The sequence below is a fragment of the Melopsittacus undulatus genome, chromosome Z (genome assembly GCF_012275295.1).
Source record: "Melopsittacus undulatus isolate bMelUnd1 chromosome Z, bMelUnd1.mat.Z, whole genome shotgun sequence".
Lineage (NCBI taxonomy): Eukaryota > Metazoa > Chordata > Aves > Psittaciformes > Psittaculidae > Melopsittacus > Melopsittacus undulatus.
The window spans coordinates 44,040,373-44,061,914 of NC_047557.1; the positions used below are offsets into that span (position 1 = coordinate 44,040,373).

The following is a 21,542-nucleotide window of genomic DNA, read 5'->3' on the forward strand; positions in this document are numbered from 1 at the left end:
TTCCTGAAGAGCCCAAAGTCTGCTCTCTTGAAGTCCAGGGCAGTGAGTTTACTGCACGCTCTTCTCACTGTCTTGAGGATATCGAATTCTATTATCTCATGATTGCTGCAACCAAGGCTGCCCTGGAGCATCACATTTCCAACCACCCCTTCCCTGTTGGTGAGCACAAGGTCAAGCATGGCACCTCTCCTTGTCGGCTCCTCTGCTACTTGCAGAAGGAAGTTGTCTTCCACACAATCAAGGAACCTCCTGGATTGCTTGTGCCGGGCCGTACCGTCCCTCCAAAAGATATCAGGGTGGTTGAAGTCCCCCATGAGAACAAGGGCCTGCAAGCGTGAGACTCTTCCTATCGATCTGTAGAGTGCTGCATCCACAGGTTCCTCTTGATCAGGCGGTCTGTAACAGATCCCCACAGTAACGTCTCCCATCACTGTTCTCCCTTTAACCCTGACCCACAAACTCTCTCTTGACTGCTCACCTGTCCTCAGACAGAGTTCCATACTCCAGCCTATCCCTAACATAAAGGGCAACTCCCCCTCCCTGCCTGCTGAGCCTGTTTTCTAAAGAGCCTCTAACCTTCCATTACAACACCCCAGTCATAGGAGCCATCCCACAATGTTTCTCTGATGCCTATTATATCATACCCCCATAGATGTGCCCACATCTCTAATTCCTCTTGTTTGTTCCCCATGCTACAGGCGTTTGTATGGAGGAATCTGAGCCAAGCTCCAAGTGATGCCAGCTCACTGGCTGGAGCAGCTAGAATATCTCTGCATTGCTCCAAGCATTTATTATAGGTGCTGGCAACTGACTGTGTGTGTTGGGATGGAATGATACCCTCCTCCTCCAACACATCTAGTTTAAAGCATCCTTGACCAGCCTGGCAAGCATCCTACCAAAATCACTCTTCCCCTTCATTGTCAGACTAGCTTTGCCAGCCCCCAGTAGACCTGGCCTACGAACCTGGGTCCCGTGTTCAAGACACCCAAACTCCTGACTATGGCACCACTGTTCTAACCATTTATTGACCTGGCCAATCCTCCTAGCCTTTTTAAGGTCCTCCCCTTTATCCTGGAGAATTGAGGAAAAGATAATCTGAGCTCCAGAGACTCTAACCACCTCTTCCCAGAGCTCTGTGGTCCTTCCTAATGTTTTCTAGGATACTGCTATCTATATCACTAGCACCTACATGGATCACTAGAAGTGGGTAATAGTCAGTGGGACTTACTAGAGCAGGCAGCCTCTCTGCTACATCCCCAGTCCGTGCGCCTGGTAGGCAACACACCTCCCTTGAGACTGGGTCAGGCTGACAGATGGGTGCCTCTGTTCCTTTCAAAGTAGAGTCCCCTACTACCATGACTTGCCACTTTTTCCTGGCAGCAACAGCAGTGATCTTGCAGCACTAGTAGTGAACTTCATGCTGGCATGGGCCGAACTATTTCAGCATTTACAAATTTCACCTTAATATCATATTTCAACCAGACATATCTATTGAAGTACAAAATAAATTTTAAACTTTAAAGGATAAAATACTATCAATGATTATTATAACTTTTACATAAAGTTCACAAGAGTTTTAACATTTTTCAATATTTGCAGTATACTATATGGAAGGCAACATTAAGGCATGCAGATAAAGCGTGAAACTACATTACATCCCAGGTTATAATAATCCTTCTTGTAATGAAGAAAGCCTCAGTGTTTAAACTGATCATTGGAATCAATTTCCACTATAATTTCAACACTTACTTGAAAATTTCACTAACAATTCTGAAAATGGCAGGATGGTTTGCTGCTTGTGGCTGTTGGTAAACAAATGAAAGAAATTTAGTCATTAGTAAGAAACAATTCAAACAACTGCCACTGTATTATTTACACATTATTATTTACACTGTATTATTTAACTCATGGATACTATTACAATGCTATTATTAAACTCTAATTCTCAGACCAACTCTTACTAAACCCTCAGATTTTCTTAGGATTGGGTTCTTCAAAATAACTATGTCATGGAAGGAGATCCACAGTGATAGCAGGTAGGTCAAACAGCTGGTAAATGCAAACACCTGTGATATCAAGCTGTTGACAGGTGACAAGAGAGAACAGGTTGTTGCATGCAAGAGGAAAGAGATAGGGAGCAGATTTACAAAAAGCTTTTCTTTTTCTTCACAGACAATCCCTTTTGGATGTGCTTTGAGATTCTTGCTACATCTTCAAAATTACATTCCAGAAAATAAATTTATTTTATCACCTTTGTCTTTAATACTACCACACACATTTCGGTTGAAGACATTTTTTCAGTATTATCTTCTGTGAATTTCAGAGTTGCTAATGCAAGCTAAATATCTCAGTGCATCAAAATATATATTTTTTTTCTAAACAACTGAGGCTTTTTATCACACTACCACACAAAAGAGTGTTTTAAGTTATTAGATTAAGCATGCACTAGTATACATACTACTTTCTAATCCCATATTCATGAACTCTAAGATGCATTAGGCTTCTATAAAGTGCCAAGAATAATAACTACTTACACATTCCGCAAAGTATATTTTTCCTAAGTTAAAAAACAATTCCACACTACGTGCTTCTCAAGTTAACACCTGAAGACTTGATAAAAATATAGTTCTTGAACAATCCAGAGTAAGGCACATTTAACAAAATGCATTCTATAAACTTCATCATGCATGGAAGGAATAGCATTTATAAATGTCATTTCTTTTAACTGCCTTATGTACCTGACACACTAGTGAAAAAAAACAAACTTTCATGAGTTTGTTTCAAGCTAAAAAGCAATAGTTGGTATTTTTTTCTGCACACAGGCAAAATGCTAAATTTACTCTATATGGTCCCTATATGATAATCAGAAAATAAAGAGACATTAAATACAAACTTGTTTAGAAAATCTCCTTGTTTCTCACAGTTGTCTTTGCTATACTGCAAACATTAGATGGCACCTAATTTTCGTGTTTTACCACAGTTCTTTTTTGTCACATAGCTGTAAGCTAAGCTCTCCTGTTGAAAGTGTGCCATCTAGTGCTCGAAGAGCATTTACAGCCGTTTTTTTTTTTGACGTGTGGAGAGCAGCATGCAGCTTTTTGCAAGGCTGGTCTCCAAACTGCCCCTGCTAGGAGAAGGGAAAAAAAACTTCCTGGATGAGACAAAAAAGAGAGAAGTTCATTCTTTTTTTTTTTTTTTTTAATTAAAAAAAGAGAACTTGGGCTAGACAATCTCCAGAGGTATATTGAACCCCAGCCATTCCGCAGTTCTGAGACACCCCACCTACTTCTGTACACCTACTTTTGTGATGAGGTACCAACACACAGTTGTTAAGATAAACCGAACATAAACTAGACAGGGTCCATCTGCACAGTGCCATACATATCAAGATCAAATCTTTTGAACAGGACCAAAATAAGTGTACTGTATGAAACAATGAAAACCTCTCTACCCTTTTTCTTCCAGGCAGCAGGAAAGTCACTTCAGTACTCACTACAAGAAAACAGTTAATAGCTCCTAGTATTTAATCTACATGACTAAAATCAATATGAATTTCATCACTGGTATTCAAAAGGGAAAACAAAAACCAAACAACCAAGCAAACCCACCCCAAAAACAACCCCACTGTTACCTAATTCCATGACATTTTGATGAACGGACTGCACGAAATTAATTTGCAAGCATTAGGAGTAAGAATACTATCATAGTGCAACAGTCTCCAAAGCACTCTGAAGATGCTCCTGTTGTGAAGCAGGACTTGAGCAGGCAGCACAATTCTGCTGTATCCAACTGCAGTTCTGGAGTTTGGGTGGGACTATCAGTTTCAGGAGGGATTCTCAGTGTTTTCAATTGCTGACATTACCTCCTTATTTCTTCAAAATAAAAGGCATTTTATATTTCAATAATCTTGTCTGTGACTATGCAGTATTTTTCACAGGAAGCTCAGAAAGCCAAACGTTTGCTAGGAGCTTGTCACTTTTAAAACATGCACCATACACGCACTAAACATGCAACACATGCACTAAGCCAAAAAGATTCAAACACAAGGAACTGGAGCTACATGTGTGATATTATGATTATGTATTTCAAGAGTGTGTGCCCCTTCAGGAAAAAAAGAAACAAAAAACAACACTGGAATTTCTGAAAGAAATAAAACAGTTGAAACCAGAGCAATATACTCTAACACAAACTATTACAAACACAAGTTCTATAGAACCTCACTGCTCTTGTATTTATATTATCAGAAAGAAGAATCATAAACCAGTAATTTATAATACAAAGCCAGAACTGAATGAAGAAATAATAAAAATACAGTTGTATCTACAGGAACAAGTAAATGGCACAAAGAAGAACAGACTAATAATCATATGCATTTTGTTCACATCGTAGAATGCTCTCTGAAACAACCACAAGTAAGAGTAAACGTAAGATCCTGTGTCCAGCATCACACAACAACAGATTTAAGGTAGTACACCACAAACACCAGTTCTCTTGACTTCCAGATTCACATGCACTAAATTCTTTTCTCATGCCCAAGTGCCAAACGTATCTTTATTTTGAAGCATGCACTTACTTTGAACCACAAACATCTCTTCACTGAGATTTAAAAAGTTCCTGAATTCACCAACATGACAAACAAATTAGCTTGCACCATTTCAAAAATTCTACCATAACACAGGTTTTGAAGACAAGTAATACTGTGGGAACTAACTGTAATCTAGCCTGACTGTATTATAAGCAAAAAAGCTTTTCCTTTTCTCTCTCTGTCCTTCTTCCTTTATCCCTCGTTAATGCCTGTTTCATCGGTTCCCAATGAAAGGTGAGCTTGGAATCAGCTATATTCAAAATTTGGGGATAAGGCACAACAAGAGGTCAATGCAAGGGCGTGGGAACCAGAGCAGTCTCCAGTGTGGTATCCTGTCAGGCAACACAGGAGTCACCATATCACCCATTAATGTATTTGCTCTATAATCCTGAAAAATAACAGCAAGGGAGACCCTGCAGAGAGAACTTTAACTGAAGAGTATAACATGATTTCAGTGCTGGGCTGGACTTGGGAATGCTGGCAATGTGGAAAAGCATAACACAGCAGTAACAGATGGTTTATAAGGAGAAGCTGGCCAGTTTTAGTCCCTATCACCCTATTGCACTTTTCTTGCACCATAACTTTGAAATAAATATAACCACTCTGGAAAGCTATCTGAGAGCTGAACACAAACTATAATTGATACTGATCCATTCACATCTCTTTTTACATGCATGTGCTTTAAAAATGTGTTTATATACATATGCATTTTTGGTAAAGCATATAATTAGAACATGTGTATTTATTCAAATTTTACTTGATAACACACACACGCACACATAGGAGCCTTGAAGCTACTTCAGAAAAGAACACATCCACTCATCCACCAAATTCTAAGAAGCTAAAAGACTATTTGTGATGGCCATTTCACTTGTTTTTATTACTTCTGAATAACTATAGAATTTCCAATATTAATTTCAGTTTAGCTCCAAAACCACAAGCCCAACAGCATACCATATAAAACACAAGTTAGTGGACCATCACACTACAATTACTCTTGGATTTAAAATGTAAGAGTAGTGCATATCAAGTTTCTTGCACAATAGAAGTGTGGTGGTTTACAACTACCTGGGTACCATAGACCTCTACGAGGTTTATATATAGTTTGGTTACTGTATCAAGATATTTTATTTAGCTATTGAAATTTTGGAAGAGTTTATTGTAATTTTGTTCTTATTATATACTATAATCAAATCACTAACATATTTGTGCCTATTTGTGCTCTAGAGGTTTTCCACCAAATAGAAAAAAAAATCAAATTTTCTCTTTTTGTACCATATCCATAATAGAAAACAAAGGCAAACAGAAGTCAGATCCTACAAACAATCCAACTGCCAAAAATGCACACCCACATTCCTAAATAAATATTCAAATATCTTTCCAGCAGGCTAAATTAATCATACTCCTGGTTTCAAAATGCTGACTGACCTAATGTCACAGAAGTATCCTTATAGTACCATGTACAAGCTGCACAACATATTAAATATTTACAAACACAGTTTCTGGATCAAATCTTTTTCTCCTATACTGCCCCTCTGAAGCTTCTAATCCTTTTGTTTTTAATTGGCATGCCATCTCCCATATACACATCCTCACTCTTACCAACGCCTATCAACCAATAATATCCACCTTTCAACTGCTCTGTTCTTTACGCCTCCATTCATTCCACTCCTTGTCCACAGGATGTCCTCTCTAAACCAGCATTCAAAGTTGCTGCACTGGTCTTTGCACTCTGTGGGTATCTTACTTTGAAAGCAGACTTTGGAGCAGAGGCAGGTAAGGACAACCTAAGTGTGGCCACACAGTAATGTTCCATTCTTTTCAGGGATCAGGATGTGAATACAAGGCAAATGTGAACGTTGTTAATAAACAACAATAAACCAATAATTAAAGTGAAGATTTTACTTCTTTTTATGTATAACCAAGATTTTTCTGTTTTATTTCTATAGCCATGTGTGGTACTATATCCTGTATTCAACTCACAGCGTATCTGGTAAAGAAAAATGAGGCCTTGTATATAGCTCTATCTTCTAGAATACCTAAATCCCCAGACGACATACAAAGTGCTGTTGGTGCGAAGCATTTATGAGATTTGAAAGTATAGTAATGGATTCCTAAAATGGAAATTTGCAAATTCAATTAAAAAGTTAAGAATATTCAAAGGCATCATTCTTTTCCTATCTCAAATACATACTCTGTAAGCAGTTTCACAGGCTGAAGATAGATACTGCATACCATTTTTTAGTTCTATTTTATGAAATACATAATTTCAGTGCATAGCACACCTGCTATTTCACACTGTAATTAACAATTAAATTTTCTGTTGCAAATTAGCCCGTTATTTCAGAAAAGGTATCGTGTCATGCTTTCTCATAGGAAAGATTTTTAGCGCACTGAATAAACTGCATTCGAAAACGAATTACAGTTAGCAAATATTTTGTACTAAGAATTTTGATCAGATTTGCAAACAAAACCAAATAACTAAGTAGTCTATAATAAAATAATATACAAGGAATTTCAATTGTTTAAATTGCTAAACTCCCATAGGCATGAAGATTGAAGAAACAACAGTTTTAAATCCTCCCTGGCCAAAGTTTAGAATTTTTTAAGACAGAGGCAGGTGCTGAGTACCTACCCCCACCAATCAGATTCTTTTCTCTTCATCCATTCTTCATCACTGGATGAAATACTTTTTCTCTTCCACCAATTCAGTGTAAAACTAAATATTTAGTGACATTTTTAAGACTCCGGATTTGCCTCTGTATTAGCAAACTGTATGCCAAATGACAGCTATTTCTCTCAAATATGCTGACAAATTTGAAACTCTCTGTCACTTCTGAAGCATCACAGAGCAGTATCAAATGTACTGTATGTTGCACATACCAGTAATGAGTCTTTTATGACACAAGCCACTTCCTCCAGTGAATTCAACTGTATGGAAACCAGCTGGTCTAAAAGATATACTGTGGCTTTTTCAAGGCTTGGTAAGTGACGAAGCCACAGGCTGAAGACAGCAGTTTCAGGGAGGGAGATCTTCTTCCTGGTTTAGAGAGAAAAATACCATTTTCTCTGAGAAACTGAAAGGAACACGAAAATGTATGGTTTTGTTGGGGTTCTTTCAAAGCACATTGGAGAAAAAGAAGACACAAAGATCAACTTGCAGCAAGAGAGAGAAAATCCTGTTTATACTACTCTGTTCAGTATATAATGGCAAAGAATGACAGGGGACCACCAACATCTACAAATGAAACTTTACCACGTCTTTAAAACAAAAAAAAAAATTATTATGATGGATGCCAGCAAATGGAAACAGGAGGTTTAAGTCTGAAGTTCCCTTCCTATCTAGAGAAAGGTCCTGTTCCATACCTGTGCTCTTCCAAACCCAGACTGCTTCCTGTAGATCAGTCTGCTCAGAAAGTGCCAGCACCTGACAGATAAGCAGGAAGACCCTGGATAGTATGACTGCTGTCCAAATCAAAGCATTATCTGTCTTTGCAGACAAAAAAGTGAAAAAACAAATGAGGTAGAGGCAGCTGAGTCTTCAGCCCACCAGCACTGACCAGAGCCATTTAGAAGATAAATGGTTAAGAAAGTAGTTGTTGCTTCACCTGAAGCCTTCACTTATAACTCAGCTGAAGTACAGTGTTGTTCTCACTAAGAAATAAAAGGCAGAGTTTATTTTAAGACAACGCTGTAACTTGTGTGGAGCAGCACAACTCAAAATACACTAAAGTAACCACCCAACAAGAAAAGATATCACAGCAAAAAACACCCTGCAAAAATTTTTGTAGTTATCATGATAGTTGCAAATTAAATTGTTAAAAACAAACAAAACAATAAACAAGAAATATGTGCCTTGGTCTTAAGTTAAGATTGAAAAAAATTAAAATTAGCTGGAGAGTGCATGCAAACTAAAGCTTCTGATAAGAAAGATTTAACTCCATTTTGGGATCCATTTTCAAGGTATGTATTTTGCCATACATTCATTTAAATACCAGCCCTCACAGACTTCTGTGAATGCCCTGCAGATGGTCTCTCTGGAACAATGCTCAGTTCTGTGGAACACTGCAAGTCCCAGTATCTAATATCCCTAGTTCTTGGAGCAGAATTCACCCATGTTCAGAAGGAAAAAACAAGTGCTCAGAACACAGTGACAGAGGTAGGGAACACAGAACTCAGCTGTTAGAGAAAGAAAAAAAAACAACAAGCAAGCACATTCACAATAAGATCATGTAAGCATCAGAGACGGGACAGGAGCATAGCATGCAAAGCATGTGTAAGCTTAAATTGGTTCTCACAGAAACCATACATTTCTGTCAAGGGCCCTTAAAGAATCACTTAGTCAAGAGCCATGTGAACTGAATAATTTAGACTCGCTATGATAAACAAGTAGCCCTGAAGTTAAAGAAAGGGATTATTATCAGTCAGAAGAACATTTTAGGACCACCTAAAGGATTCAGACTCTCATCAAGAAGCGGCAAAAGTATGTCATGATGGACCGCCCATCAGCTTATTGACATCTGTATAGATCACCTGTGCTGAACCTATAAACTTGCTCTGAAAGTTTTCCAAACTGTGTTACTGCTTGTGCAACACGTCCACTCTGAAGACAACACATCCAGTTTGAAGCCACAAAACGTGGAAAAGTGAAAGATAGCTCTCTCTTTTTTGGGACATGTTTTTCACTACAGACCTTCACATTCCTTTTCTACATATATTCCTCAACTTCTAGTAACATGTACAAATTAATAATTGTGCTTTTCCACTAATTATTGATTTTTGCTGGATTCCTAAGTGGAGCAATTTAACAATTTTAATTAGAACACCTCAGAAATTACAATGTTGAGTACAGAGAAAGCAATTAAAACTTCAGTTAAAATGGAGACAAATGGATAATTGTTCACACAGGACCTTCTCTAATATTAAAAAAATAAACAAATCTGTATAATACAGGCCCTCAGCTATAATTTGAATAAACCAACTCTCAACCAGAAGTAGGCTGTGCTTTTGCTGTCTTTCCTTCCCTGGCATAGATAATTTACTGATGCAGCTTCACTCAGCTGGTTGTCATCAACAGACAGTTTTATCAGAACAGTGGGTTTAGAGAGAGCAAAATAAACAAAGTTATATTTAAAAACTTGCTCCTCTCAAACTCATTAAAAATCATCTGCTGAAAACCAGGAAAATTTAAAATCTTGAAAACAAATTTCACAGGAAAAAAAAACCCAGAAATATAGAAGCACTCAAACATAAGGATGTATCTTGTGCCCAGAAAAATAAAGGTGTCTCTCAAAATACCAAGTTAGGAATGCTGATAGATTCATGTGAAAGGTAAATCACACTTCTATGAAAAGTAATCAGGTCTTTTATAAAATTCTTAGAATTATTTTGAGACTTTAACCTCCCATTTTACAGAAAAGGTGGGACAAAGTTCCAGCCAATACTTGAAACTGTTATTCCACAATTTTCACATCAGCAACATAAAATTCTGCTTTGGCCAACTACCTGAGCTCTGCTATGTGACTGCAGAAGACGCACAGTGCATCCAACGTACAAACACAGAGAAAAGACATTTAATTGAATTAATAATGTTTAGGAAAAGAGCATAGAAAGCATACAGACCATGTTGCTTACTTTAAAAAGGCCTCATTCACAGCTTCCAGAAACTCTGTACTGAGAATTTCTTTTGATGCACCTCCATGGTAATGAAGGAGAGTTTCCAGCAGTGGAGCTAGATCAGGCAAAGTAATAAGAGGGAGGCAGAAAAGGGACACAGTATTCACACGACTGGCTGAAACTCTGAGGGAAAAATAAATACAGTTCATATTTCAGAAAAGTCAAAACTTCAACTTCTAAAATAATAAGGTAAAAGAAAATTAAATTATTTACAACAGGTTAAATATAAGATATGAATATCTTAATTGCAGAAAAAATACTTATTTGAATGACTGTTGACATGTCATTACATATTGCCTAAAAAATCTCAAGAGATCAGATAAAATTTTTATATTTTAGTGCTCAAGGCAAACCAAATGAGGAATCTCACTCCAATTCTTAAGTGCAGCCAGTTGCATTCACTCAGTAATAACACCCTTCCTAGGAGGGAATAGTTGCCTTTTTTAGGATCAGCAAAGCACAGATTAAGACTATAGATTCACAGCTCCCATGTTGGTTTGCTAGACACTCACAAAAGACCACCTAGCTGCTTTTAAGGCCTTCTTTTGTTCCCTTCACCTTTATCCTCTCAACAGAGACAGCTTCTATGAACCAAACTGTATGACAGCTGCTGTCTTCAATTGCTCAGTTGAAAAGTTTTTGTCTTACACATCTACAGCTGAAGGAATGTTTAAGACCTTTGAATCTTCACTATGAACCACTCACTTGACCTCAATGCTAAAACTACATGCTTAGAAATTATTAAAGACAGTGGAACCTGAAACATACACAAAACATGGAACCTTTGGAACATAAAAAGGAAAACAGCACACAATGCAAGAGGTAACATTTGCAAAAGGAAAACACAAGTTTCCCAGAGCATATGTATTTCCCAGCACATGAAATTGCAAATTATTCTAAATGCAGTTTTGAGGCAGAAATTACACTATAGGCTGCTGTGAATAAGAGCTAACTCTATGGTTCTACATGTATTAAACCTACTCCCAAATAGATGTTGCCTAATGATCACTGGCATATGCTGGAAGATGTGCTGTGACTTGTGGACACGAGGCACCATTGTGGTTTCCACAGTGAGAGAAATAAAACATGAAACATTTTCAAAGACTCAAATTTCTGAGTGAGCACATAACCAAATATGTGTTTAAGGTTTCTTACACTAAAATAACTCAAGATGCGGTTTTACTATCAGGAGGGTTTCCGTACAAGTAGTAATTATTAGGCTGGTATTTAAAGTGCAGTAGTTTGTTTTTTTTTTCTTCCAGGATATGCATGTAAAGTTCACAGACCTGAGACTTTAAATCAGTCCCCTTTACAACATTCTCTTTCCTTATCCAGGTTTAGCATACTTAAGCAGCTTCCCTTACTCAGACGAAAAAGCCTGCAAAGGCAATTTTCTTCTTCTTCTACATAATCTTTAAAATATGTTCTTGGAGAATAGCGCACTGTGCATTCCACTGTGTGCAATCAATCTGCACAGACACTGTCATCTGTGTTGCTCCACTGAACCGAGAAAGGAAACAATGTTTACCTCTAACTGCAAACTACCTTTGTCTTTGCAACTTGAATAAACAGCCATTTCATAATTCCTATGCTCAAAAATTAACCTAAGCTCAAAGCTTCCCTTTTCTCATTGTAAAAATCAATTTTTTTCTCTTGGCAACAGTCTCATCAGCTTTCAGCTCAGTCTGCTTCATCCTACTTTATGATGAGAAACTTAACATGATCTGGCTTCAGTGTGCAATCACAGACCAGAAAGCCAACCGTATTCTGGGCTGCATCAAAAGGAGCGTGACCAGCAGGTCAAAGGAGGTGATCCTGCCCCTCTACTCTGCTCTCATGAGACCTCACTTGGGAGTACTGCACAGAGTGTCTGGTGTCCTCAACATAAAAAGGACATGGAACTGTTGCAACAAGTCCAGAGGAGGCCATAAGGGTGCCTGGAGCACCTCCCATATGAAAACAGGCTGAGAAAGCAGCCTTCCAGTATCTGAAGGGGGCCTAAAAGGATGTCACAAAGAGACTCTTAATCAGGGATTGTAGCAATAGGACAAGCAGTAATGGGCTCAAACTAGAACAGGGAATATTCAGGTTAGATATAAGGAAGAAGTTCTTTACTGTGAAGGTGGTGAGACACTGGAATTGATTGCCCAAGAAGTGGTAAATGCTCCACCCCTGGCTTTGTTCAAGGCCAGGCTGGACATGGCAACCTGATCTAGTGAAAGATGTTGCTGCCTGCAGAAGAAGAGTTAGGCTGGATGATCTTTGAAGGTCCCTTCCAAATCAAACCATTCTAAGTCTCTCAGACCATTCTATAAACTCTCATGTGAAGCACATCTTAACAAGCTTGTCGACACCTGAAATTATCTACATATATATCAAAATCTTTCCAACCAAAGCCTAAGTTGCCCAAGACTGGGCCTCACAAATTAAAACATATCAAAATGGTGTTTAGATAACACCTACCTCCCCTGAATGTTAAGTCCATTGAACTGATTTCCTCTGAATTCTGTTACTAATGAAAAGACCATCTGTTAAATAAAATAAAATAAATTATACATACTTCAAATAAGCAGACATTAGTTCCATGGTTCTCTGTGTGACTGACATACTGTAGAGGTTAATAACTTTCCCCATTCACTTAGCTTTATTTTTAATTGTTTTTTTTTTTTATTATTGACGCCGAATAACGCTGTCCAGATCACTGAATAAACTATGCTGCAAAACATTTCAGAGCCCGCATTACATACCTTCCACATCTGAAAAGTAAGAAAGCTATTTGCTTTAGGTCTGCTTCCCCAAGAGTTAAGGCAAAATTTCAGAGAAGCATTACTAATAATTTTTATATGCTTTATGTAATTTAAATCAACATATTATGAAATATTATCCCCATTATTTTTACATATTAAACGTAAAAGACACTTCTCCCAAGATGTAGAGCTCATATACCATTTTAAATGCAGTTCACACAGTCAAAAAAATATTCAAAAATTTACATTCTAATACACAAAATAATATATATAATCTAAACTTCACAGGGCAAAATATTGATAGGGCGGATATTTTTTGTTATAACACAACAGCAACAGGAATTTTGTTTTTATGAATCTCTATTACAGCATAATCTAATAAATTTTTTCTCATTTGTCCAGAGATCTCCCACTTCATTTTTTCCCTTAAAAGGCTGTAAAAGTAACTGAGGTAAGAAAAGATAAACACAATTCAGACCATGGTCCTTATCACAATGACAGCTCCATGCATGTGCTTATAAATTGGTGATTTATTATTAACAAAATCTCAATTGCACAAAGTACTTACATTTTTAACTAAGTGACAATAATAATCTGCTGACGTGTAGCCAAGAGTTGATATGAATGTACTGGTTTCAGCTTCATTACTTTCCCACTTAGAAGAAGAAAGGAGATGGCACAGCAAACTCTGTGAGAAAAAAAAAAAAACAGAAGTGCAATGAAAAAAGTATTAGGCTACAACATGCTGTGTAAAAACAACTCACTGCTATTGGACTATATCAGACTGCTATTTGGGATAAGATTTTTTGGTCAGTTGTGGCCATTTTACACCATCAACACAAAAGACCAAGTAGCTCCCATCAACCATAAGGAAAATGCTGCAAGCTGCTATGCTATAGTCAAACATGGGTTCACACACCACATGATTTCACTAGCTGTGCAATAGCAATGGAGGCCATCCATGTCAAAACCAGATAGACCTTAGGCAGGTTCCAGTTCTCTGGGAAGAATTTCAGTCTGGTATCATCTGGATAGCAGTAGTCAACATTGCTATACAGCAAAAAACTCACCTGTAGTCTTGATCAAGAAGAGAAAGTTCAAAGTTAGCATTTACTTTTCTGTATTGCTTCTTCAAGAGGCCTCAGTATTTTTGACAGAATTCAGGATCTAGCCTCACAATTTAATTTGCTTAATTTCCTCATTATCTTGACAAGATAATGATAAAATTTTAGTATGACATTTAATTCTCTACAATCTCATTATGAAATGCTGCTAGTCACATTTAATAAACCCTTCTGAATATAAAATCAAAACAATCCTTTGATGATAGATTCAGAGTTAAGTCAGATGAACACACCTGGTACATTGGTTCTGCAGGCATACACCAAGGACTCCAATAGCACTCTGGTTTTGTGCTTCCCCAGTTCTTCAGAGCTCTACTACAGCTCTGCTCTTCTTTTGACAGATGTTACACCCCAGTACCTTCCCAACTGAACTATTTTATGTAAACAGTTGTGAGAAATCTTAAGCAGGTTTTTGTATCCTGCTGTCATAACTGAGCAGAAGTAGTTTTATGTTGCTTACCAAATGATCTGCTCTGAATTTGTTACAGTTTTCTATTCTTCCGGTCTTCTATTGCTACATACTGATACAATAACAGCTACATTCCCTTTCCAGAGGTTCATTTGTGGGTTTTATATATCATTGAGACTTAAAAGTATAAACTGAATTATTCATATGGCAATAAGAATAAACCCTTTGTAACAAAGGGTCAGGATTAGCAAGCACCAAGAAAGACCTTCATTTTAAAAATATGTAATTAAAAGGAAAGTTCAGACAAAAGTTCTATGACTTCTGTGGTCTTAGGGTGTGTCACTGTCTATATTCTTTTTAAAAGAGGAATATGATGAAAGATTTGAGACTTGAAAAAACACAAATCAGTTAGTTCATTTCATCCTTTCAGAAATACAAACCAAATATGTATGCACGCTTTTGCCAAATATCCCTAAGCAAAGTAGAAAATTTGAGATCTACGTAATTGTCAGCTATTTCTGGCAGTAAATCCGTTACCACTCACTGTCTAATCCACTAATGCCATATTTTACAAGACAGAAAAATGCATTCAAGAGAAAAAATAAAAAAGTGTCATGATTCTGGAAAATGAACTGCAGCTAGGAAATTATTTCTGTCTTGTTTTCCCTTGCTATTGATTAAGTAGGAAGCAGGAAGGAAACCACCTTGGCTGCAGCTGCCAGAGAATACATCCATCCTGATTGCCTTGGATTAATGTTCTGTTACATAATCCCTTTCAGACTGAAACTGAATTAATGAATTTTCATAAAGCCCTCACAATGACCAACTTTCTTGAACAACCTTGCCAGTGGCTTTATTTTATTGACGCAATTTATACCGAGTGTTATTCTAGCTAATTTAATTTAACCACTGCTGCACAGAGATTTCTAATATCTTTAACAGGCAGATAATCCTAGGAACATCTGCATAAAGAGATAAAATCATTTACTTTATCAGCATAAACAGTGCTTCATATGCTTTTAGAGTGGATATTAGGAAAAATTTATTTCTCAATAGGGTGATCATGTATTCAAATAGGCTGGCCAGGGAAGTGGTGGAATCACTGTCCCTGAAGTTATTCAAAACACATATAGATGAGGCTCTCAGTGACACGGTTTAGTGGTGGTCTTGGCAGTCCTGGGGTAATGGTTGGACTTGATGACCTTAAAGGCTTTTTCCAACCTAGTTTATTCTATGATTCTATATCTTCCAGGTTTGTAGTGGAGGAGGTCTGATTTAACGTTTATTCCTCTGATTTATAGATTGGCTATAAGGCTGTCCTTTATTAATTCACTCAGGGAAAGTGGAGGGAATAGACTTGAAACTAAAGACTTATGAGAATACAAATTAAGAAAACAGACCGTTATGTTCCCTGGTTATTGTCCCTCTGTATCTAAAGAGGACTAAGAAACTGAATAATGTTTCCTACATATCACTTTTTAACTAAGCCAACTCTTTCAATATTCCTCTAAGTAATGAAGGCCAATTTCCATGCACTATAAGGGATTTTTTGAGTTACTCCATGAAGTTTGTTTCTTGAAGTTTGATCTCTTGGACCACATGCATCTATGAAAGCCTGGAAATTACTTTCCTGGAGCAGAATTTGCCCTTCCACTGAGATAAACAGCACAGCACTGGGCAGACACCAACTCAGCTAGTGTCCACAGCTCCAGAAAGGGGAAGGAGGTGTATTAGTCTTGTAATACTGCCTTCACTAATCAGGGATCCAGAGCTTTTTTCCCTTCTTTCTCTAATAGGAAGTATCTTACTGCTCATGTTGACAGGGAAAAATACAGAAGCTTGAATTAAAGGTATAATTACTTCTCAAATGAGACATCAGCACAGAAATAGCACTTGATTTTTATTATAGGGCCACATGACAAGTTTTATGCTAGTTACTGTATTTGTGTAGCAACTGTCCTGGAATTTATGACACAGTTTCAAAGACATTCCAGGGGAACCAGATAAAAACCAATCTGTTTCTGGAAACTTCTCAACACACTCTCTTCAAAGTATTTATGATACTGAATCTCCTCAGAAGCAGATGTGAAAATCAGTGGGGAAATACATTTTGGACAGAGGAGATGTTGGTTTCACCAGGATGAGCCATTGAAAAAGCCATGACACTACTGGGCCCTTTTTGCCAACTTGGATGAATCCATCAAAGTGACAGGTAGAGCAGGACAGAAGAGAAGAATTTATCATTTATCGATCAGAACATACAGAACGTTTCTCTTTATTATATATTTTCCATGAAAACACAGAGTGCCAATATTTTTTCAGAAGAGCTTACTAATGATATTCTGCTGAAAATTATGATCCATGCAAATTTGTTGGGAGTAAGTACAACATGGATACTTGAGGGTAAATTTCTGAAATCTGGTCAAGAAACAGGTTTATTTCTGACCTTTCCATCTGCTTTGAAAGAAACGAGATTTCCTCAGCTCTGCTAAGAAAAAGCAGGTATAATAAGAAAAAGTATTCTGAGGAAACATTAGAAGTTAGTGCTATTTCCTCTTTGCATTTTATCAGATTTCGGAATATTTCTTGTATGGCAATAATTTCAAGAGTCTGTAAATCAATTTTATTTTTAGATGCTCCCTGTGCAGTCAGGTGGCACATTGCTTTCAACACGGGTCTAGAAGACAAGAGATCAAATTCTATTTCCAAACTGGTTTTAAAAATACTTCAAAACTATGTTGTCAATCACAACATTAATGATAAATTAGATAATATGATTTCCAATCATTATTTAAAAAATGCTATTTTATAGGCACTTTTTTTTTCTTTGAATAGTTAGGATTCTAACATCCCAAATTAATTCCTAAATTTTTTTAAGAGTCCTCAGGAAGCAAGGTATACACATTGCTCTGATTTGTTGAAAAGTAAATTAATTTGTTTGTTTACTAGCTTCCAGCAGGTCAGTCAAACCTAATTCTTACAGGTATTTTTAGTAATATTTTCTTTAAAATCCTGCCTGAAGACTTAAGAGTTCTATTTTGCCCCATACCCTCTACATGCCACATACCCCATACAAGATCAACAATGAAACACAAACAGGTCTTGTATTTTTAGAACCTTTTTACTATCAAACAAACAGCCAGTTCTGGAGAATCGTGGTAGCTAAGTTTGTAAATGACAAGGCAGCATGGTATTTCAGAGGCTGTTTATGAAATCAATTCTATGGCATAACACAATCCATATTATTTCCATACACTTATCCATTCATAACAAAGCCTCTGACTTTTAATTTTGTTTAGAAGACCTCTGGCTCACTTCCTCCTTAGTTCCAGGAAAGACAGAAAACTAGTTTTCCACAAACCAAAATCAAAATGTAAAAGAATAAAAGGAGTCAAATATTATACAAATTTAAACATAAATGTAGCTTCCAAAGTATTGTTTTATTCTAATTAATTTTGTATTCTTAACATTTATTAAAATCTCAGAGGATACATTAGGTGAAATTATATGGCATATATATTGGTTAACAACGTAATTATTATCAGCACATGAGAGTATATTTTATAAGCTGGTAAAAACAAATTGTCTTCAACTGCTTACCCCTGATAAACTAATTAAAATCTCAGATTTCTGCTTTAAATTTAAAATTAGTTAAAATACACTTCAAATAGACTATGCACACATGGATATTTCAATAATTAGTTAGCCAACACATGGATATTTCAATGATTAGTTAGTCAACACAACCTCCCACTTTACCAAATTGAGTCTACTTGAGTAACCTCAGTCACTGGGTTTCCCCTAGTATCCAGTAGAGGATGGAGGTTCTCCCTGGCCCTCCTTTTATTGCTAATATATCTGAAAAAATACTCTTGTTATCTTTTATGGCAGCGGCCAGATTTAATTCCATCTGTGCCTTCACCTTTCTAACTTTCTCTCTGCATAACCTAAAAACATCCTTGTACTTTTCATGGCGTGACAGTCCTCCTTCCACAGATGATAAATTCTCTTTTTCTTAAAGTTCCAGCAATATGTCCCTGTTCAGCCAGGATGGTCTCTTCCCCACTAGTTTGATTTTCAGAAGATAGGGACCAGCTGTTCCTGTTTCCGATGGATTTTGCTCCTCAAGAGTGTCCAGCCTTCCTGGACCCCTTTATCCTGCAGTAACATTTAAGGAATTGTGCCAACCAGCATCCTAAACAGGCCAAAGTCAGCCCTCTGGAAGTCTAAAGTGAAGGTTTTGCTGACCCTTTTCCTGACTTCCCCAAGGACTGAAAATTCTACCTTTTTGTGATTGTTTTGCCCAACATGGCTTCCAACCATTATATCACCCACCAGTCCTTCTGTTTGTGAAGAGCAAACCTAGCCAGCCATCTCCCCTAGCTGGCTCATTAACCAGCTGGGTTAGTAAGTTATCTTCCACACCAAATCAGTTCAGTTTCAACTTCACTTTAAGAAAGCTTAGAATATTCTTCAGTAATATACTGGATCAGCGGTAAAGTGCCTAAGTATAGGGTGGGGAGGAGTTTTCTTCCTACATTTCTTTCTGACTTTTACAGTCAGAAGTTTTTTGTTTCAGCACAGCTCATGGATACATGCATTTGCAGGATGGTTTTCATTAGCTAATTTCTATACCACAAGTTTAGGATTCACTGTAGCTCTCGTTTTTCTCTTTATTCACTTAGAATGACAATTTGACATCTGCCCACATCTAAATCCCCACTGACAACCATGAAAGACTAGTTGACTGTAAACAAATTATTCTGCTAAACACTGCTACAGAAACAAGGGTCTTGCCATTTATGCACTGTGATCAAGTTATAGAAAATCTGTAGATAAGTTACTAGATTGAATATTACTTTAAAATAAAAAAAAAAATAAAATAACCACCACCCCCCCAAACCCAACACACAACCCAAAAAAACAACCTAAACCAAAAAATAAATAATCCAGGAATATATTATTCTTTCACAAAATTAACACTGGCAGATGTGCAGACTTCATTGCTTTTCACATATTCCCAGGCAGGAAAACATGAATTCTATGAAATTCTGTACCCACACTGTACTTGATGCAGAGCCCTTCAACTTGTTCTGTCCTGGAAGCATGTGAGCAGGCTCACCTTCAGTCAGTGTTTGCAGTAAAACTGCTTAAGTGCTCTAAACACAAAGCCAATTGCCTTAGCTTGGCTTCAACAACAGTAATTGCTATTTGCTTCTTTAAAAAAGTAATAATTGCAAAAATACACAAAAGGACCATGAAAACCTACTAGAAAAACTTAACTGGGGAAAAAAAAAATCAAAAACTTTTCAGATTTTTTAAAGAAATCAATGTTTGCAGTGAACTGTGTTAATCTTGCTGATATATGTAACTTATTAAAAAGACTAACCTCATGTTTTACCTCTATTTATTAAAACGAATGAAAATGTTACATGTTTCCATACAATTCATAATGAATCTGAGCCTAATCTCCAAATTATATGAAGGAAAGAAAAATATGGGAAAGGATGGGGAAGTTGCCCTGTTGCTCCCTTACCAGTTCAAGCTCAGTTAACTTCTGTGAAACTAGCATAAGAAAAACATGTTGCACTACTAATGTGGCTAAGACCACACAACTGTTTAATGGATAAGTTCCAAAGCCTAAGCTCCATCTGCAAATCACTACAAAACCCTTGGAAATCATAAGAAAGAAGCTAAAGAATTGTCGGGTTGGCAAGCTTTAAGTCTATTCTTGGCCTCAGACAGGAAAAGCAGTTTCAAATCTCCTCTTTCTCCTTTCTCTTTAAGAAACACCCACCTAGAAAGTGCTATTACTCTTTGTATTAAAAACGGGGTGACTTTAGCTGCTGAAATAAAACACACATTTACACTAACTTACAAAAGGAAATTTAATAGCTTTACCAGAGTCAACCATTAATCTTTTTTTTTTTTTTTTTAAAAAAAAGCTCTCTGGTTTAACTAGCCAGAGATTTAAAATTAATTTCCCCTCTTCAAAAGACAAAATGCAAACTTCCCACAGAATTCCTTAAAAAAAAAAAGTGGAAAAGAGAGATTAATAAATTTAAGTTTAGAAAGAGTGGATACATCATTAAAATGGTTTAACTTTTAGTTTAAATCCATAAATTCAGTAATTTCTAGAGAAAAGATAATCCCAAACATGCTTTTTTCAATAAGTGTGCCAAATGTCAGATTTTTGTATTTCCAATAGCTACATGCTGCAAATACCCAAAGATCACCTAACCCAGAATGCTATTCAGGAAAAATTACTTTTAATGATTTGGCTTTAGACTTCGTAAGTATCAAGCTGTTAAAAGTTTCCAAGGAGAAAAATTATGACTGTATTCTTTATCAAAAAGCACAAAATACACATATAATGGTGATGCAACAACTTCTGGTCACTAATGATATTAGGTTTAGCAAAAGTATATCGTATCACCAGAATTTCTTCAAATTGAGACCTCTTTTTGTTTGTCAGTAACAAATCATTATTCTTTACTAGAGCCACCTGGCACTACTAAAGTGCTCTGAGAAATGTCAGCTGGCTAGCGAATTGTGACACTTACTGTTAAATCTCATGCAGCCCTGCAGGAAAGCAGAATCCTTAGTTTCTAATTTTGTTCTTTGAGATACTTAGCTTTTGTTTATTTTGGCCCAGAAGCCAAGAAATTATTTATATTCACATTAGCTTGGCATTGTTAAAAATTTATCTATTTGAAAAAGAAGTCTGTTTTCCTCCAGCCCACTCATATTATGTTATTTTTAACTAGAAGAAAACGGTAGTACTTCCAAATTTGCAAGCATTGCAAATTCTTTTACATCCTACCAGTGCTGTTACCTAGAGGTGACTAGAGAAAGTCCAAATCAGCTTAGAAAGGTGATTCATAAGTGGTTTAGTGAAAAGGCTAACTAACAATTCAGAGGTATAACAATAGGTCAGAAATGACCAAGAACTCCCTCTGGTTGCCTTTCTGAAAACTGAAATAACATCATCATCAACAACA

At 36.8% G+C, this 21,542-nt stretch overlaps 1 protein-coding gene across 1 annotated transcript in view; it reads right to left on the reverse strand.

The window, feature by feature from the left end:
* FANCC (FA complementation group C) overlaps positions 1 to 21,542 on the reverse strand; it is an 81,144-nt gene that overhangs the window by 21,814 nt on the left and 37,788 nt on the right. The window contains exons 5-9 of the mRNA XM_005154921.3: positions 13,577 to 13,696; positions 12,725 to 12,789; positions 10,220 to 10,384; positions 7,469 to 7,625; positions 1,750 to 1,802 (exon numbers count right to left, since the gene is read on the reverse strand). Of these exons, the coding sequence (XP_005154978.1) occupies positions 1,750 to 1,802; positions 7,469 to 7,625; positions 10,220 to 10,384; positions 12,725 to 12,789; positions 13,577 to 13,696 (560 nt within the window). The remainder of the gene's footprint in view (positions 1 to 1,749; positions 1,803 to 7,468; positions 7,626 to 10,219; positions 10,385 to 12,724; positions 12,790 to 13,576; positions 13,697 to 21,542) is intronic.